Source organism: Eptatretus burgeri, chromosome 8, assembly GCF_056783735.1.
Source record: "Eptatretus burgeri isolate ZD-2024b chromosome 8, Ebu_testis_v1, whole genome shotgun sequence".
In the NCBI taxonomy this organism is placed as follows: Eukaryota; Metazoa; Chordata; class Myxini; order Myxiniformes; family Myxinidae; genus Eptatretus; species Eptatretus burgeri.
Window position 1 is genome coordinate 69,452,121 of NC_140968.1, and position 20,875 is coordinate 69,472,995.

A 20,875-nucleotide genomic window follows, 5' to 3' on the forward strand; every position below is an offset into this window, starting at 1 on the left:
TTCGTGTGATACAAACCTGTGAACGGCCGGCTAATCGGGGTCAGTGTCCTCAGCGCTTACTTGGATTACTGCCGAGCATTAGAGTGAGAGTGCGCTGGCTGACAAAGCAAATTATTGGGGGAGAATGTCCCGTCGAACCTTTACTTGTGCACTTCATCGGACCAATAAAGGAAAAGACAACTGAGACAGATTGGAAATGGCAGCAAACAATTATTTATTACAAGCACAAGCATGCAGTAATTTATCAGCAAGAAAACAAAAAGGTACATAAGAGCAGATTTAACCATAACATGTATTCTTCTTTAATCTTACTTAAACAAAAGACTTGGCTATCATTCACTCAGGGGCAAAGAATAAAACAAGGACTTGAAAATAAAATAAAAGTAATGTATGGAGAAAAGGAAATGGGCAGTGGCGATGTGAAGCAATGGAGATGTGCAGCCGTGTCCCTGAGGTCCCCGGACCCAGTAGGCAAGTCCTCTCTTTGTCCGGCAGATATGTGAAAAAAATGTGCCTTTCGTGATACAAGCATGAAATTTGGCACACTGCTAGGGCAGTATCTTACAAAGATTTTTGGATATAGGGACATTCCAGATTCTTCCCAGAGCCAAAATGGCGGCCATTTTGCAAAATAGCCGATTTTGTGTTGTACAAGGAGGATACATGTGGATACAACTATACTTAAGAAGCATACCAGTGGTTTTATTTAACTAAATATAGATTCTAGCAAATAAGAAATAGCAAATAAAGGTGACAAAGCATGAATAAACCATTTATTTGGTCATTTTTGGTGCATTTTTGCACTTTTGGATGGTTTTCTACAACAAACTCTTCAAAAAACTGTTATCAAGCACCATGGAATGACTGTTGTTCATTTAACACTCTTGAACTCAGAGGAAGTGCTTCTGTTTGATCCTAACATCAACTTACAGAGTTAAAATTATACAGTGGAACCTCTAGATCCAGGTAACAGAGTCTACTATGATGCATGGATACATGTGTACATGTTACATAATTATCATCTGTGATCTCTCTTGTCCCATTTCTACTCTCTTGTACACTCCCCACCACAGTGACATAGAGCTGTGCCCTGGAGTGCAGCCTTGACGCACTTGCACTGTCCTCTGCATCCCTTTTTGCAGCCACACCTTAGTAGTTGCCGACATGCCTCAGTTTCCTCTGGGAGGTTTGTCCAGTATATGTCCCAGCCATTATCTGTGTGAACCCACCCCCAGTCACTGGGCGATGGGAGCTCTGGTGTGGACACCATCATCTGGCCCCAACAGTAGCCGGCTTGGTAGGTAGCTCTCTTGATGTGCTGTTTCAGGGCTTCACAAGTTGGTGGGAGAGCATCTATTGATCTGCCGTTCTGGGTGAACAGATGTTTGCGACACTCATTGACATGTTCCTGGCTACTGGTGCGATCATAGAGCACAACAACAAAACGCTCCAGTGCATCCATGCGGGCATCATCGATGTAGGACACCAGTTCTCCGAGAGCTATGCCATGATTGATATCATCCTGGTCATCCAAGGTTCTCTTTGTGTCCCTTGCTTTGTTATAGAGGGAAACCAGACACTTCACATGGTACAGGGCATCTTGCGCCATCATATCTCCAGCACTCAGTTTAGCAATAAGTGGCTTGTCTTCTAGTTTCAGAGCACATTTCCTGACTCGTCTGTCCAGGTCAAAGGTAGAAGCTTTGCGCAAAGACTCGTTACCTGCTGGCTTGTCACAAAAGAAACACGTTTCGAGCAGTGACTCTGTGCGGTCCACACTCTGACGGGTATACTTTCGTGTCACGCCTTCGGTATCCCCACTGGTTGTTTTCCTCTTCTCTGCCCGAATCAATTGAGTTTTGTTGTATTGTAGTCTGCACGAATCATGCCACTTAGCCCTGTGGTGCTGGAAGGTGGACTCAATACCCTCACCATCGTCCAAGCGGGACATGTTGAGAGATTTTGGCAAGCAGTCGATCTCACTGAACCTGAGGAGCTTGTCTGCCAGAGTCTGGTATCCAGACCCTCCTGTGCTTCGCTTGGAGTCAGCTGGACAATGAAGAGGCTCAGTGGTGTCCATCTGACACAGCACACATAGGTTCCAGTCTGTCTGGTTAATTGATGTAACAGATGTACTTGGCCCTCGCTGCTGGGGGTCTAATAGTTTGAAATGCTTGGCCATTGTCTTGAACCACGACCAATCAGTCACTGTAAAATTGGGAAGAACCACCACCAAGCAGGAGATTAGTCTTTGGGTACACTACAGTGGAGTTATCACCTGAAAACAGAATAGCAGAGTTAAAATGTTTTCAACTACGAACCCCAGCCCAGAGGAGATGCATATATACACAATGGCGATCTTGGGTGATTGTCACTCGATGTCCCCAATAGGCCACCATACATTATTTCTTTGCGCTGGACAGGACTATGTTAAACCCAAATCAATATGAACACACCATTGTAGTTTGAACATTTCTATTATGCAATCATGAAAATTAATACAGTGAGAACATCAATATCGATTTCGCAAATTTATGCATTTAATCGCGATATTGCCAGCTCCCAGTATGTAATTAATAATGGAAATATTCATGGAGTCGAAGTTCCTTTCACCAAATTTGATTTTTGATCGATTTATATTTCCAGAAACAATATTCAGGTAACATTCACATGCATGATCATATTGCAGAGCTCTTGTTCCAGCCATGCATGATTGCGATGGTAAACCGTTATCTGTGTCCCTCATAGACCACCGTAGATGCATTTTTTTAGTCAAATATGAATTGACAGCAGTGGATATTGCTCCACGCTGAGCCCCGGGTTAACCATGTACTTGAAGTCTCCGCACAATCGGACGTCTCCATTCCGTTTCAGCACCGTGACGACCGGGGTGGCCCAATCTGAGTACGACACCCGTTCGATCACTCCACAGGCCTCCAGCCTATTCAGTTCATCCTTGACCTTGTCCCGCAGAGCATACAGCACCGGTCGTGGTTTACAAAAATGAGGAACCACCCCCTCCTTCAGGAAGAGTTTTGCCTCCATGCCCTTGAGTTTCCCAAGGTCGTCGCAAAACAAACCTTGATGTCTTTGAAGAATCTTCTCCAACTGATCCTCCCACCAGCTCGGCATGGGTTGCACAAGGTGAACGGCGGCCCAGTCTAGCCTGATGCGGGTCAGCCAGTCTCGGCCTAGGAGAGACGGACCCCTCCCCCACACGACATACAACGGAAGCGCGGCGACCTGGCCTTGGTACCGCACAGACACGTCTGCCATCCCGACTGGCGTTATCTTCTCGCGGGTGTACGTGAACAGTGTGAGGTCCGACCTGATAAGCTTCAGGTCGTTGAGTCTACGCGCGGTCTGTTCGCCGATGATCGACACCGCCGCTCTCATATCAACCTGAAATGTGATCGGCGTATTGTTCACTTCGACTTCCACCGTCATCGGGCGCGCCACCGCAGGGCCAATTGAAAACAGGCCCATCAACAGCTGCCAGTTCCGCCCCGGGTCGCTGAGGTCGCCTCGCATATCGCCGTCCATGACCTTAACGGTGGCCAACGCCCCTCGGCACACATGCTTCAAATGACCCACCTTGTGACAACGTAAACACATGGTGCTCTTAAACGGGCACACACGGCGCAGGTGTCGACCTCCGCATCCCAAACACGTCCGCGGGGTCACCTCGCCGCTCGTGCGGCCGCGCGGCGACGTCTGGCCCCAACCCGCACCGAAGGTCGTGCGTGCCTCCCGGGGCGCTCGCGACACCGCGTGGGCCCCCGGGCCATCCGGCATGCCGCGGCCGGTGATGGCCCGAACATCTCCGAGAGTCTGCTCGACAGCTGTAGCAGTGTCGACCGCCGAGGTAAATGTAATGGCTTCACCCTTCAGCCGTAGAACTGCCGAAACCATTTTCGCATCTTGCAAACCAGAAATAAAACTATCTCTGAGCCGAGCTGGATGCTCCTCTGCCGTGAACTTGCAGGCCACGGAAGAATGCTTCACTCGCGCCATGAAATCAGCGACGCGCTCCCCTGTACCTTTCGCGAGGCGATCGAACTGGTATCGAGCCAGCTGTAATGACTTCTCCGGCGCCATGTGTGCTTTCATCTTCTGCACAATGTCCCGAAACGACAGCGTGTCCCCACTGGGCTTGTCCGGTGCCACCAAATCGCTCAGCAGTCGATAATGTTCTGCCGATAGCGAGGCGAGCAAGATCGACTTCTGTTTGCTCTCGTCGACCACATCATTCACGTGGAAATAGCACCCTAACTGTTCTGAAAACAACTCGAAGTCGTCTCCGACGAAAACGGGCACCTGTCCGTGCACCGTGACTCGTCAATCAACCATCCTCGTCAGCCAAATGTGGTGTCCGAGGCGCAGCGGAACATGGAGAGCGAGAGCGTAGCAGTAACTCCGCTTTATTGCCCTTCCGGATGTACATCACCGCCACCCCTCGCGGCCGAGTCATGATACACGAAAACCCAATCACGTGATACAGCACATTCTGCTTTCTGCCTTTTGATTCTTCCCTTTCTGCTTTCTGAGCCATGTGCTCAGGAGCGCTCTTCGTCCCTGCTCGCGTGAGCTTGTTACGAGCCCTTCTCTTGCATTTCTGCTTCTTCATATCAGCTTTCTTCCTCTCCCCCTACAAGCCTTGTCCCCCTCCCATTGGTCTGCAGTCTGGGGGAAGGTGCATGACGTCACTTGTGGAAATTGCCATGCCATTCTGAGGGAACTTTCAACGAAGCCCCACCTTGCCCTTTACACGCCCAAAGCCACAACGAGAGCCCCAGCTCCCTCCACATGGAAAACACCCATTTGCACTGCTTTGCACTGTACTATGCCCGCAAGAAGCGCCACACCTCGCAGGCCACAACGAACACAAAGCCTTATGAACATGCATGTGAGACGTGACACGAACATACATGTGAGAGCATCCGATGGGTTATTAAGCAATGCACGGATGGAGGTAACACAGAAAGGAACCCCACACGACCGAGGGATGACGAAACGGCCGTAGCTTCAGGGTTTTCCCTGGGTTTTAAAATGACGTGGGTTAAACTGCCAATATGTATCATTTTGGAACCCCCAAACCCCCCGATTGCGGCGGCCACGATCAGTGGGCATGGGGGGGCGGGGGGGTGGAGAGTGGGAGAGGGGGGTCTCCCCCCTTTCGCTGTCGGGGGGTTTGGGGGTTCCCTCCCAGGAAATTTAGTAATTTATATGCTCGTAGGTGCATTCTGGGGCATTCTGAGCATGCAAGTAGAGACACAAATTATCTTGGCACAAATTAAATAAATAAAATAGAAATAGAACACAAATTAAATAGAGTATCTTGGCATCATCAATTTTGTAAAAAAAATTCTCACTTACAACATATCTTATGTTTAGCATGTATGTATCTTCACCATAAATATTTAAAATATTTTTTTAATATTTTTTTCTTTTTAAAAAAAAATGAAAAGCAGTTGAGCGGCCAGGAATTGACTTAGGTGGCCGCCAAAGTGAGCCCGATGAATGGAAAACACTAAGTAAGACCGATGTGGTGAAGGAGGGATTGTTGAAAGGATGTTTTGTGGAGGGGAAATTATTGGTGGACCGTTGAAATGGGCCGATGGGGTAATGGAGGGATGATTGAAAGTAACAGAGGGATTGAACAGGACATTCGTGTGAAGGAATAATTTTTGAAAGTAACAGGGGGAGGGGGAAAACATAACATGGGACAAATACAGCCTGGCCAACGCATGCCCCCCCCCCAATACACCCCTTTGCCAAGGGACAAAGGACTATCTCTACAAAATAAAGTCTCATGAAATAACTGATCCTCGGGTCACCTACGTGTCCATGTGTGCTCTTCCCCTGGGGTAAGTTTTCCAGAACCATAACAGTATTTATTTCTCAACAATCACCACTGCAAGTCCACATTTCTGCCAACATTCAAGGCGTTTTGTGATGTCACAATATAATTGTGCGTCCTGCTGATTTCATCAGCGCTTCACAGCAGCTTTGACGTCATTGTCGGAAGAAAAATATTCTCCACCGATGTGTTCCTGATAATTTGTGGCGGTACCCCATCGACCATCTCTTACCCTCAGAATCATAATGGTGCATCCAACTCTCATCTCCAGTCAGTCATCCATCCCAACTCTCATGTCAAGCTCTTCGTGCTTCACTGCATTGGCGATGTTGTGCTGCCCTCTCCAATCTTGACTAACATAGCACTGAGATATCCAGTGTCAGAATCATGAACCTTTGCATCCCGTGATGGGAGACTGCGCTTTGTTTCATTGTAATATCTTTGCCTGTTTTGAAGAAAAATAATAGGAGACATTACTTTTCAACACACACTCGTACATACAACTTCTCCTTTTATTTCATGAGGCCCAGTGAAAATTTACATTTATCAAAGCATTTGCCATACTACATACCAACATGGAATTCCAGTGGGTGGTCCTTCCGATGTATTCCGTCAATGGGTTGTTCTTACCTCTGCAACCGAAGGTGAAGGAGATTGTTTTCATCCCTTTCTGTCTGTTTGTGTCCAGGATATCTCAAAAAGTTGTGGACGGATCCGGATTAAATTTTGTGGACAGGTTGGGTGTGTGACAACGACGAACTGATTAGATTTTGGTGAAGATCCGAATCTGAATACTAGAATTTTTCAAGTGATACTTCACCATTGATAGATAGGGCTGAACTGATATATAGCACGATATCTCAAAAAGTTGTGGACGGATCTGGATGAAATTTTGTGGACAGGTCGAGTATGTGAAAAGGACCAACTGGTGAGATTTTGGTGAAGATCCGGATCCGACTGCTAGAATTTTTAAAGTAATTCTTCGCCATTGAGAGATCGGGCGAAACCGATATATACCACGATATCTCAAAAAGTTGGAGGTAGATCTGGGTGAAACTTTGTGGACAGGTTGGGTGTGTGACAAGGAAGAATGATTAGATTTTGTTGAGGATCCGAATTCGGATCTGGATACGAGAGTTATTTAATTTTTTTACGTGATTCCTCACCATTGAGAGATGGGGCCAAAAACGATATAGTACTGTATAGCATGGTATTTCAAAAATGGATTGGGCCCGATATGTTCTCGTGGATCGGGCATTGTGTGGCGGAGGTATGCGCTCTACCGAGTGCCCTTCTCGTTTTTCTTATTGCTCTTCTATGAGACTTTATTTTGGAATTTGAACAACATCCCAAATCGGTGAAGATGTCCTTTTTAATATCGAGGTAACTTGTGCATCAACTGGAGCGTAATGCTGCCTTCCTTTGTATCTTTAGACTTCAACACGTCTTAAAATTCTATCAGCTGTCTGCAAGTCATCTTGAATGGCTGTGACCCGAACATTGCTCTCTTTGAATTTTCATTTTGGTTGCGATGGAGAGTGAAAGTTCAAGTCAATAGGGTGCCAATTTTTTATTACATAAGCAAATATGGTGGAAATGTTGACCTCCTACTCCCTTATATGCTGCATACATGGACATTCATCCCTTTTACTTTACTGCATGCCTTTACTCCCTTTCGTCCTTTATTCTCCAAGACTTATTTGCTTTCTCTCACGACTCCAACACATTACCACTTGCCTTTCTCTCTCCTATCAGATCCTGTGTTTTAAATTTTTTTTTTTGTACGAGGGTCAGAACAAAAGTAATTTCTCTTATTTTTCATTTCATAGCCAAAAGGTCGTCAGAAAGCTACGCAAATCACAATGAAAGGTTTGTATCTCCCACGCATTTTAAGTTGAGCGGCAATTTGACTGGTCACGTGACATCACACCACGTTTTTCAATGGCTGTTCCGCTAGATGTGCATACGAAACAGAGAACAGTTACCGAATTTCATGCTGCAGAAGAGGTTACTCCAATGGATATTTTATAGGTGTTTCTTTGGAGTTTCTTAAGCCCATGTAGGTGTTTGTTTGGTTTTTTTTCCTTACACTCCGAGCTGAATCTTGGAGCCAGCGAAGACTTTCGGAATGAAAGTAAGCATCGTTAATGTGAATAGAAAGTATTCACGGTTGACTTTTTGATCTTGACCTCATTTTTAATGTCATAACCCAATTATAGACATTTTAACATTTTTCACCATAACTTGACAAAGTTTTGGATGATCAGCACAAAATTACCCTCTTTCGTTAGCCCAGAACAAAGCGTATTGCGGAATCGCAAAGACCGCTTGGCCTTCCAAGATGTTCTTGCATCATAATAGTGGACCTGCATTGAAGTTATGCACCTGATATATGATTCGTGTCCTTGACCTAATTTTTATGCTTCCGTGACGAAGTCGCCGGTGGCATTATGTTTTTTGGCTGTCCGTCCATCCATCCATCCGTATGTACGTACGTCCATGCTAATTTTTATTTATTTTTGATTGTAGCCTAATTAAGAAAAAATAAATTTTTTCATTATATGGTAGTCCAAAAAGAATGTGGCTATCATTGGATCATGGGCCAAGGGTAAGTCATGGGCAAGCGTAAGCTTGGGGACGCTTGCACTTGGTGATCACTTTCTGATCACAGATATCAAGTTATTCCAATGCTTCTTGAACAAAAAATAAATGGGGGGATATTGTAATCGGCTCCATCTGTCTATCTGTCTGGCTGTCCATCACAACTGTGTCCTCAAACGGTTGGACAGAAATTACACCAGACTTGGTAGTTATGATCACCACATGACACTGAGGTGCCCCCGGGGCACAGTCAAAAGGTCAAGTACCAAAAAATGCTCGTTTTTATTGCAATTATATTTGGTGAGAAATATAATGAGGCATTACTTTTGTACCTACGCATATATATATATATATATATATATATATATATATATATATATATATATATATATATATATATATATATATATATATATAATATTTTACACTCCGAGCTGTATCGTTTTTTTTTTTTTTTTTTTTCACCATAACTTGACAATGCTTTTGTCAACTTTAAGTTTGTCAAGTTAACATTACATTACCGTTGTTTAAGAGGCATTACTTTTGTACCTATGCTTGTATGTATATGATTGCGGGCCGGGGGGGTCGGGTGAGAAGACCAATAGGTGGGGGAAGCTATCTCGGTTCCCACCAGACTCCCCAGAATTGTAGGCCGATGCACATGGATAATTCCGTGATGCGGCGGGTCGCTTAACTAACCGTGGATGCCAATAACTCAACCGCGTGATCTAGTATCCTCCCGTCTATGGGTTAATCGGGTTACCTAATTAATCACGTGATTTAATTACCGGGGAACACGCCCTCGGTACGCCTTGTCCGAACCGGATCACTCTACCGGATCGGATCACTTTTCTGGATCGGATGCAGCCGAGCGACACTACCAAGGAGGAACCGGCTAAAAGGAACGGATCGTTGGTAATAAAGTCCCGGCAAAACTAGGATTCGGACCATGCTGGATCAATGAAAGAAACCACAAAGACGAGCTGGGAACATTCCGAATAATAATTTATTACAATGGGCAAAAGTACATCATTATGGATAAATCCATGCACGTTTCGCGAGCGGCGTACGTGTCTGCCTTCGAGCACATTCCAATCAGCGCGCGCGGTTTGGCCATTACACATCTTGCCAGTGCTCGCGTTCGCACGACTCCACCAGCGTGTGCGCGGGGGAACACCAATATGTGTTGGATATTGAGGTTGCAAAGGAACAAGACGCTTCTACTCCGCACACTCGTATCCCGCCCAACATGGCGTGGAGTCGTCTTTATCGGCCTCCGTACGTGTTTTGTGCAGCGTGGCCGTCGTGCTAGCTGTGTTTCCTGTGTTGTGAAAAACACCATTCGTGCAGCCTCTTAAGAGGTATTCATTTGCATGCCTTTTTAATTTCGTAGCCCCAGACCGGCAATCTTCCACAGATCATCGGAAGCTCGAGTCGATAATCCCGCACTGCGAAGTGCACTATATGACTCGCTGCACACGTTGGGTTTAGGGCTCGCCCGGGAACGAGGATCTCTGTGCAGCAATTCCCCCAAAGCGGCGCCACACGCATTGGCCTCCATGAGGTCCCACCTTACAACGAAGGCGCACGTGGCTGATTTACCTCAGGAATAATCAGACGAAAAGAGGAGTAGGGACAAAATGAAGGAGAAAATGATTTAAGCAACCCCAGCTATGAGATCATCGCAACGCACCCTCTTGTTGTCCCGCTAAACAAAAGGAAAGGAACTATCTACACATCTAATACAGTAATCTAATAACCGTCTTGGGACCACTATATGTTGTATGGATGCGATTGCGAGAACTGCAACAATATGTGTATATGTATGTGTATATATACATACATACATACTAGACGACCCGTGAACCCTTTGGGTTCCCGTTGTGACAGCGGTTGATCAAAAAATCATTTCAAAAAAATAAAATGATAGCTCCAGCAAACTATAACGCTGAGGTTGTTTGCATTGATCAAATAATCAATCCCGAAGAGTACTTCACTGAATCGGGAATTGATTTTTTTTAAATAATTTTTTTCGTTGCCCGATTTTAATGAAACTTAATATTACGCTTCAATGTGAGAAAATAAAGTCGAAGAAATTATTGTGCGTAATCTTCTGAACACAATTTTATTTATTAATGAACACGGAAGTATTAGATCAAAATGGCAATGTTTATTTTATGCTTTAAAATAAATCGTTCTTTGTCGATACCAAATGTATGAGATTTTAAAATAAATCATTTCAAGAAAAAAAGATAGCTCCAGCAAACTATACCGCTGAGGTTGTTTGCATTGATCAAATACTCCTGAAGAGTACTTGACTGAATCGGGAATTGATTTCTAAATAATTTTTTCGTTGCCCGATTTGAACGAAACTTAATACTGCACACCGCAGGCGAATGGTAAGGTGGGCCGAAAATTTTTGCTTTATCGTGTACCGTTTTGGCTGTATTTTGGGAACATACATACATACATACATACATACATACATACATAATGAGAGTTTTCGTAATATATAGATATATATTGCTTTTCTAAATTTAAACCCACCACCCCTCTCCCAACCCCCACCCCTTATGCATGTGTAATAAATAGATGGTCCTCGTTGGTGTCATGTTTTTGGCAACCTAAGTTCCATTTTCCTTTTGTTGCGTTTAGTTCTATGCTCCATGGTGCGGACATTGTAAAAATTTAGAGCCAGTTTGGAATGAAGTTGCCACCAAGATGCAGGCTTCGATGTCGCCTATCCGGGTTGGAAAGCTCGACGCCACAGTTAACACTGGTAAGTAACCTCCATCACAAATACAATTCTCATACATTTCAAGTATTCATAGGATGCCATGTGCATATACCCTGGGTCTACACATTGTTAGAAATGCCTCACCCTGCTCCCCCCCCACCCCCATCCCTTCCCCAATTTTTTCCACACTTTCATTTGGTATGACAAGCGTTCCATCATTTTATCCTTTCACCGTTCTTAAGTTTTTGATTGATGACAATATTGTCACGTGCATTGCACGCATTAAATTTTTTTGTCCTCTTATTTCGTTATTTTCTCACATTCTCCAACATGTCTTTCAACCTGCCTTCGCCCACCTCAATCGCAGAGCCACGTCACACTTCCCGACATGCACATACAGTCCTTGCCAACTCCACACACACGCGCGCACACAACCACCACAATGAGCTGCAGGCTGGCCACGTCAATGTGGGGGAAGGTCAGGGGTGGGTTGGCAGGTTACCTGGAGCCAATCCCTTCTTACCTGGCTGCAGAACCTCATAGTCAGACACTGGAGACACATGTCGAGACAATACTATGCAATGGAGTTTAAAATAAAATATAAGGGTATGTTCTTTTGAACATATGAGTCCCCTAGGACCACCAGGTGGCGCCATGAATAGATACACAGCGGTAGGTGCTGCCGCTAGGCGAGTCGATGTTTAGCAGTGTCATCATGGTTGGCGTCTCGCAATATAATATATTAGCGCGATTAAAAATACCGTTTTTTCCTCGCATCTTCATTTCTGTCAAAAAACCAGTGTCAAGGTGCACAACTACAGCTCATAACCTATCCATTGAGGTGTTTTTCGGCCCCCCCGCTTTCCCGTTTTCACGCCACTGTTCACACAAAATTCATCAATCAATTCTATACAGAGTCTGGGGGACTCAACAATGCTCCTGCCCCCTCACCCCTCCAGCTCATCCCAACTATAAACTGTCATCCCGGTGTTTCACAAGCAGCGTGATTCATCATTGTATGTGCCGTCCCTTGGATGGATGTTAACACTAGAACCGCCTGCCTCGCCCACAAGCTCCACAGACCTCAAACCGCCGCAGCGGTGAATTTGACAACTGATGGAAAAAAGTTGGTCATTATGTGAAGTAAAGCAAGAAATCATTTGTTAAACATATGTTTATTGCTTGCACTGATGAGATTACTTGAAACACGAATTATTTGCACATCACACAACTGTCCACCATTTTTCTTTTTTCCTTATAGCTGGTACCAACCAAGCTGTGCACTTTTTAATCACCTGTCCATTGCACTTGCCACATATGAGCTTGTTACACATTGAACAGCTGTCCACTATTTTGTTCTTGCCTTTGGTGACTTCGCAGTTGAGTGCGAGTAGCAACAATGCCGTCATTCTCGTGGTGGTGACTGATGAGCACCCCTGTCTGAGCTTGTCAACAATTTATGCGATGAAGTCTCGTCGGCTGATGTGTTTCCCAGTCTCTGACTTGAACCGTCCCGATGCATTTATGGCAGCCTGGTCTAGAATGTTGTCAAACACATGAACTGGGCCATCTGTGAGATCCTGCTTTGACAGAGTATCTCCTGGCCACCTGATCAACAATATCCAATCGGTACTTTCTTGAATTGTAGAAAGCAACAGTCTCAGGAAGTTTCTTTGGGTTGTCTTTCACTTCTACAGTAGGGTGAAGGGTGCTTAGCAACAAAACATTCTTGTTTCTCTTACCTTGGTAAACAGTTTAGGGTAGGGTCACCATGCTTCATCACAGTAGTCATGTAGAGCTGTGCCCTTGTGCTCTTCATTGAGGAGGGAGTTTCTGTCCGTACACGATTCATTGTGCCCACTATGCTTGTGCTTTTTTATTTTAACTTCTCTGCCAACTTTAGAGAGGTGAAAAAGTTGTCTGTGGTAACATTTCTTCCCTAGTTCAAGTAAGGATCCAAAAGATGTAGCACCACATTTTCAGACAATGTCTGGTCTGCAGGATGGTGCTCATCTTTTCATCGGTATGGAAACCCATTCAGCAGATACTTTGAATACACATCAACTGCTAGCCAAAACTTTATTCTGAATTTGTCTGGTTTATCAGCCATTGGGTGAATCGACACCTGGCCTTTGTGGGTAACAGTTACTCGTTCGTTGTGATGTTTTATCCATGCTTACAGCCGAGGATGCAATTATCTATAAAAACGATTCCAGACTTCGGACACCAGCACAAATTTGTCTCATGGCAAACTCTTAGACCATGTTGACCTTTTCTCAAATCACAAAAATCTCATTTGACAAAATCTGTTTCTTGACACGGTGGGCCGCAGGTGGTTTACTGTTCACTGAAATTTCATGAATTAATGAAATATTGGGGATTTTATGTGCACTTCCAGCTGAGCATATTCGGCACACAGAGATGAAATCAAATCAAAATATTTACTGACAATAACGTCTCAAATTGCATTTCATCAATGCTGAACCTGTGTGTTTTATGCAACACATTTCCTTTGTGGTCAAATTGACCACAGTGGCGGTTTTAGGTGTAACGGCCTATAAATCAAACGTGGTTGAAGTCAGGAGGTCAATTGTTTTGTGTGAATATTTAACACCCAGAATCATGAAAAGTCAAGGAGCCTCAAGACTGTGAAAAAATTACAGTCAGCAACAAAATGTTTGCTTGCTGTCAAAATGACCGCTCTGGCAGTTCTAGTATTAAACTGGGCGTCCCATATGCCGGCATTAGTTGGTGGATATTAAACTTCCTACGATGTCCTTCACGAAAAATAGGCGAGCTATCGTCAGCACTGTGAACAAATTACAAATTCCTCCCCTAACCTTATGTTGAATGTCAGGCCTGGCCAGCCAGGTTGTCAAAGGCTTAGGCCAAGCTTCCCTCCAGCCAACTCCACAAGAAAGTGGGAATAATTGTCGCCATTAAGAAAGAAGTGGAGTAGCCGAGCACAATGATGGCTGAAGCGATTTTGATCCAATGATTCTGAAGTGATTTTGATTCTCTCATCCAATGATTCAAATGGGAGGAAGCGACATTATCTCTGGGGTGTTGCACCCGTACGACATGCACTCGGTCAGGCTCCAGCATATTGGATGTATCCACATAGACCTGCAGTTTTATCTGCATTACTGATATCAGACCTGTAATGTCATCTGTAGAGCTGATATTATTTCATTCACATTTTAATTCCAGGAATATCATGCATGCACGAACCGAACAACTTCAACACATGATTTCTACTTGACTATTGAACTACAATTTATTGCATGATTCTAATCTCCCACACCCCTCCTCCCCCCCCAAAAAAAACAGAAACCAGTCAGAAAAAAATATTTTGAAAAAGTAGAACGGCACTCAGTCGAATGCATACCTTTGCCAGGCTCAACAGTTTACGTTTTGTAGTCCACTGATGGGACAGATCTGTATCCATACCCTAACCAAAATCGAATTGGCTTGTTCTTGTCACCTACCCAACTCGTCCACCAGGTTTTGTCATAACCAGTCCATAACTGTTTGAGATATCCTACACACGCACACGTACACGAAAACATAACCTCTATCTACCTTTGGTGGTAGAAGTAAAAATAACAAAAACGTGTTGGGATCGAATTCCAAAAAAACAACCAAACGAGGAATCACTAGGAGGGAATGCCACGATACGACACCACAATCTTTTTTGCAGATTGCCATCATGACATCTTTTGACATTTTTCCGTCTCAATCTCACAACAAATAAAATACACAAGTGTCAACTCCCTCTAACATAGACATCATTTCCTCTAACATACACATCATTTGTTACTATTGCCCCACAGTCAACCATGATAAAAATGATAAAAGATGTCATGGTTACAATTGGTAAAATGATTGTGTTGTCATTCCTTCTTTGAAACTCCATCCTGACATGTTCTTTTTTTTCTTTTTGTTTTTTTTAATGTTGTGTGTGTGTGTGTGTATGTGTATACACACTTTAAAAAAAAATAATTAAAAAACCCCCAAATTACCATTTGTATTGTCTACTTTCTTTTTATATGCAGTATCTGCTCTTCACACAGCTCTTGTACTACATACTCCACATATTCCTTTATTAGTCAATCTGATTTTGAAGTTGACACGACACACATTTTACGACAATGGTTTAAAATGATGTTTGTCGAAGGCAAAGATGAAAAGTAAAAGTTTCTTTGTTTAATTGCACTTTCATTTGTTTGCAGGTGTTGCCTCAGAGTTTGAGGTGCATGGTTTTCCAACAATTAAAGTGTGAGTTTCTATTGTTGTCGATGTCGATAAATATTTGTGTTGCTGCACATGGGGTGCAGTGTCCTTTGTCGGTCTGAAATAAGATGCAGTATCTTTTTCAGACCAAAGCAAGTTAGAAACAGCTTGCAATTCTGGACTTTGCTTTGTGAATTTAAATTGTTTGTTTGTTTAGGCTATTACCACTTGCGTATCCCAGTGTTTATTGCACAGTCTTTCTCTTATTTTCGTTTTTTTTTTTTCAATAACTGAATTGACCTCCAACTTGGGTTTGGAAGAGTATTGTATCAATATTCATGGTGTCTCAATTAAATCTATATAGACTGCACTTGTGTATATATTATGATGGATCTGGCCCAGGGGGTAAACTTGGGGATATAGTAGAATTGTTATTTCATAGTACATGCTTGAACTACACCATTCATAGAACATGTTACCCCTTGCAATCTTGAGGAAAAAGGACATGGGGAAGGGTCTTTTAAACTGTTGCCTTGCGTTTTGCACTAAACAAACTGATAGGTGTCGCCATATTTGTCTAAATGCTGAAGCTCACAGTTACTCTGCCTCCAGGGCATGGGACAAAAAATCCAATCCAAATCCATTGGGACCATACTCTGAACAAAGCGTCGGTGCTGCCAATGCAGTCTCCTGAGCGATTGGGCACAATCCTAGATGGGTCACCACTCCGACACAGGATACTCAAATGGCTCCATTATCCCAGCAAGCTGGTACTCACTTTGCCGACCTCAGAAGGATGACAGGCTGAGTCAACCACACCTGGTATTAATTCAACAATCGAGCAGGATTTGAACTCGTGACACTAGGATCCCAAGCCCATCATCCTGACCATAAAGCCAACACGAGGCATACATGAGACAGAACATATATTTTTCCAAGTACCACTAAACGGAAGGTTTATGAAAGTGCTAAGAAGGCGATTTTGGTGACAGTGTTGAAGTATATAATTCAATTGAAATAAAATAAAGGTTTTAAAGGCTGTAGAAAAAAAAAAATAGAAGATTTTTCGAAAGTTTACCATCATTGATGCACCGTCTTTTACATCACAATTTTAACACATTATCTTTTTTCAACTGAGTACCTCTATAAAATATGTATGGCGCAATTGCAATGCATGTCGATAAAGGCCCGGTCACACCTTGACGTTTTAGCCAACGTATGCCGATTTTTGAATTTTTTTTCTAAAACGCTGGCAAACGTTGAATACGTTATGGGTAAGTTTTGATAACATTAAGAGCACGCTGGCATACGTCGTAGTACGTTGCCATAAGTCGTTGTACGTTGGCTTTAAACGTTGTACTTTTCGGTTGTCCTCAAATTTTTTCATGCTTGAAATTTCACGACGTATGCCGGCGTATGACTCAGACGTTTCGCTACGCTGGCCACAAGTTGTAGGCACGGTCTGCGATCGTTGACAGACGTCAACACATGCTACTTGTAAGTTAATCATAAGTTGAGACACGCCGAGGTAATGTTTAGCGTACCCGAAACTTATTTCTAACCTATGATTAACGTGTTGTTGGCACGTTACGCGATCGTTGACACACATCGACAGACGTTACTTTTAAGTTACTCATAGGCTGAAAGACGTCGGTATAATGGATCGTCCTTGCGTCAGCATCCACGGCCATGGCCAGGACACTTATTTGCAGCATTCTTCAAACTTTTCTTCGGCATGACGAGGATGTTCACACTTCGATGTCTAGCTTGGCTATGATTCCAATTGTCTATCGGCAGCGTCTATTTAAAATAGTCGAGTTTGAGCGTTTTAACACGTTCAGAAGAAACGCTTCAAATTTCCAAACCCCAGCGTCAAAAAAAACAAACAAAAAAAAAAACAAAAAAAAACAAAGGCGAGTGACAGCAATTTAAATCGTTCATTGTAAACAATGAAACTAGCTGAGTGGTACCATTTCAAAGTCGTTGAGTGTAAAAAAAATCCAATTGTTGAGCACAAGCGTCTACTTTCAATAGTGGAGATGCAGCCATTTAAATCGTTGAGTGGCAGCCTATGAACCTACCCGTGGACACGCGGACGCAAGGAGGATCCATCATAACCCACACCCTCCCCCTCACACCCACCTACTACTGCCAACATGAACAAACTAATACTAATACTAATACTGATACTGATACTGATACTGTTACTGCTGACATGGACATCAACTCAAAAAGGAACTCGAAAACACTGTTGGGTTCCCCTTTTATGAACACCATTTTTATATACCAATTCCCAAAACCGCTGGGAACACGTCTTTATATGGCAGTTGTAAGCGAGAAACACATTCATTTTTTTTTTTTTTGTCGACCGGAAGACGTCATTGGAATACGTCTACATACGTCGATGTGTGTTGGGACTACGTAAAGAATTGGTTCAAAGCACGTCAAACATAAGTTAGAAATAAGTTTCGCGTAAAAAAGACATTACCGCGACGTGTTTCGACTTATGAGTAGCTTATAAGTAGCCTTTGTGGACGTGTGTAAGCGTCCACATATCGTGTGTAAAACTTATCCCCATCGCATGCGAACGTGTGTCATACGCCGAGTACGTCGTAAAATTTTGAACATGTTCAAAATTTCTTGACGTACTCTACTTACTACGACTTATGATAGCGTATTTAGCGTTCTACTCACGTATACCAAACTTACCCATGCCGTATTCGACGTGCCCCCAACGTTTTAGACACATTTTTCTTAGGTCGGCATACGCTGGCAAGATCGCCAAGGTGTGACCGCGATTTTGACCCTTCCATTTCTACGGCAGTTATGATTTGAATCGTTGTGCGTCAGCCTTTTAATAGGCTACGTCACAACATCGTCGGCGATGTGTGCAACGCGCTATGCCTGAGTTAGACTATCGTTGGGCATCGGTTGTGTAGGCCGACAACAGGTTCAGCATTCGTTGGTATAAGTTATCTATAACACAACGAAACGTTCTGTGTAGTTACCAATGCGTTACACATAAGACCAAGTCGCTATGAATACGTCCGAATCTTTAAAAAAAAAACATCAAAAGTTCAACGTAAGCCAGCGTTTTACATACATTTTAACACGTTGCCATCGCTGGCTAAAACGTCAAGGTGTGACCGGGCCTTAAAATACGTAATATATGCCACACAAATCAATCTTGGTGAGGGTCTGCAATCTTTGATTGGTCTTTCTCATTTCCCCACTGCTGCCGCTCACCTGTATTAACAGGAAATTATAGGAACTAGACACCTCTCATCCACGGATATTTCTCATTACCCCTGCCACCGAAGGTGGAAGGAGGTTGTTTTCACCCCTGTCTGTTTGTTTGTTTTTGTTTGTGTGCAGGATATCTCAAAAAGTTGTGGACAGGTTTGGATGAAATTTGGTGGACAGATTGGGTGTGTCACAATAACAAATTGATTAGATTTTGGTGAAGATCTGCATAAAGACACTGATACTAGAATTTTTGAAGTGATTGGGCCGAAAACAATATACATTTTCGCACGATATCTCAAAAGGTTGTGGACATGGTCAGATGAAACTCAGTGGACAGGTTTGGTGTGTGAGGAGGAAGAATTGGTGGTTCGATTTTGGTGAAGATCCGGATCCGGGTTGAGGATTGTGCTCCGCCAAGTGCCTTTTTCGTAAAACCATTTTGGGTAGTTGATCTAGTCGAAAAAAAACAAAAACATTTTTTTTGAAATTTGTTCTACCCTTATTATCACTTTTTCCGTTGATATGTTTGTCTGTCTGTCTGTCCCTCTGTTCGGTCCAGTGCTCCGTTAATACAATGGCGATTTCGATGAAACTTGATTGGTAGGTTCATACCATGACCTAGTTGTGTGCAAATGAGAACCGTTGCTATGGACACCACCGTTTCCTAGCAACGGGACTTAGAAATTTTTGAAAAATGATAAAAAAAATTAATTTTTTCAAAAATCGGGCCACGAGCGACTGTGGGCAGTACATTCAGCCATAGTCAAAAATTTCCAGCCGGATCCTATGAAAACTGTCAGAGAAGATGGACTTTGAATGAACCCTGGTTGAAAACGATAAAAAAACGAAGTTCGTTATATCTCAGAGACTATGAGTCAGATATACATGAAACTGGTATAGTAGGTTCATGGTATGTCCGAGTTATGTGTGAGAAAGAACCGTTGCTATGGACCCCTCCATTGCCTAGCTATGGCTGAAAAACCTCTAAATGTGGGGGCATTTTAACGAAAAAACAATCTGCAGCATTAACCCTTGAAGCAAGAATCATGAATTTTATTGTGCTTAATCCTCAAGTCATTCCCCATCGAACGGGCCCATCGCGTCAGGTTCTATTGGGTAGTCGACTACCCATGTCCGCCTACCGGCTTGTATTTTTTATGTGTCTGATTTGCATCCAGGAATACTGGACAACAATTATGGTTAACCATTCTGAAATTGCCACTCTTTCATTTAAATGTTATAAATTATGTTAAAAAGACTCTTTCATTTCAAGATTTTGCGCAATCAACGGCAGGTTAAAAGTGTTTGGGCTGGCGGAAGTGAGTCTCTGAAAATGCACACATAGCACATGTGCGAAAGGCCTTGTTGACATTCATACTTCATTTATAATTAAAGTTGTGTGTGTGCATGTGTGTTGGTGTGTTATCAGGGGTACCTGGTGCTGTTCTCATCCTGTCGGCATTTTGAAGAAATAAAATACTTTTTAGGTCATCTCTATCGAGATGACCTAATAAAGCCGGACCAAATGTACATCCGTACATCCATACGTCCGTCCGTCCGTCAACAATTTTTCTTTCCGATGTTGATGAAACTTAGTATGTGGGTAGAGGTCGATGAGTGTTGCACAACGATATAACTTTTGTCCGGGTTCAAGGTCAGGGACGAGTTCACGTAAGTTATACAAATCGCCATTTTCAAAACCTATCTCGTCTGCCATTGTACAAGATATTCGGCAACTGTTTATTGATTATGAAAGTAAAAAATATTATCTTGTATCTAACCAGACAGATTTTTGAATTTCCTTCCCGTTTGATCGTCACGTGATCTGGAAGATGGCCAAAAACGCCGATGCGATTCGCAAAGAAGGAAGGAAGGAGAAATGAAATATAAATATAAAACACATTTTTAGCCTTTCATATTTATACATTTTCTGCCGAAGGTGCAAAAGTTTCAAAACCCGAAATGTAAACGTCGGCATTTATTTTTAAAATATAATTTCGTGCGCACGCCAAAATGCGAGTCATCTTTAACCAAACTGCGCAGTTCGAGCTGCGCAGTAGAACTGCACAGTAGTCTTCGGTCATAACTGAACATTGAGAACTTGTGGTATTATAGAGATGACCGTCACCCCCACAAGGGGGTAATTTAATTTTCTATTTTTTGGGGGGGGCAAAAAATGTTTCCGTTCACTCACGAAA

The 20,875-nt window shown here is 43.2% G+C and overlaps 1 protein-coding gene across 1 annotated transcript in view; it reads left to right on the forward strand.

Annotated features, from left to right (window-relative positions):
• LOC147021980 (protein disulfide-isomerase TMX3-like) overlaps positions 1-20,875 on the forward strand; it is a 101,145-nt gene that overhangs the window by 27,879 nt on the left and 52,391 nt on the right. Inside the window, exons 4-5 of the mRNA XM_085892471.1 lie at positions 11,117-11,240; positions 15,431-15,476. Coding sequence (XP_085748597.1) covers positions 11,117-11,240; positions 15,431-15,476 — 170 coding nt within the window. The remainder of the gene's footprint in view (positions 1-11,116; positions 11,241-15,430; positions 15,477-20,875) is intronic.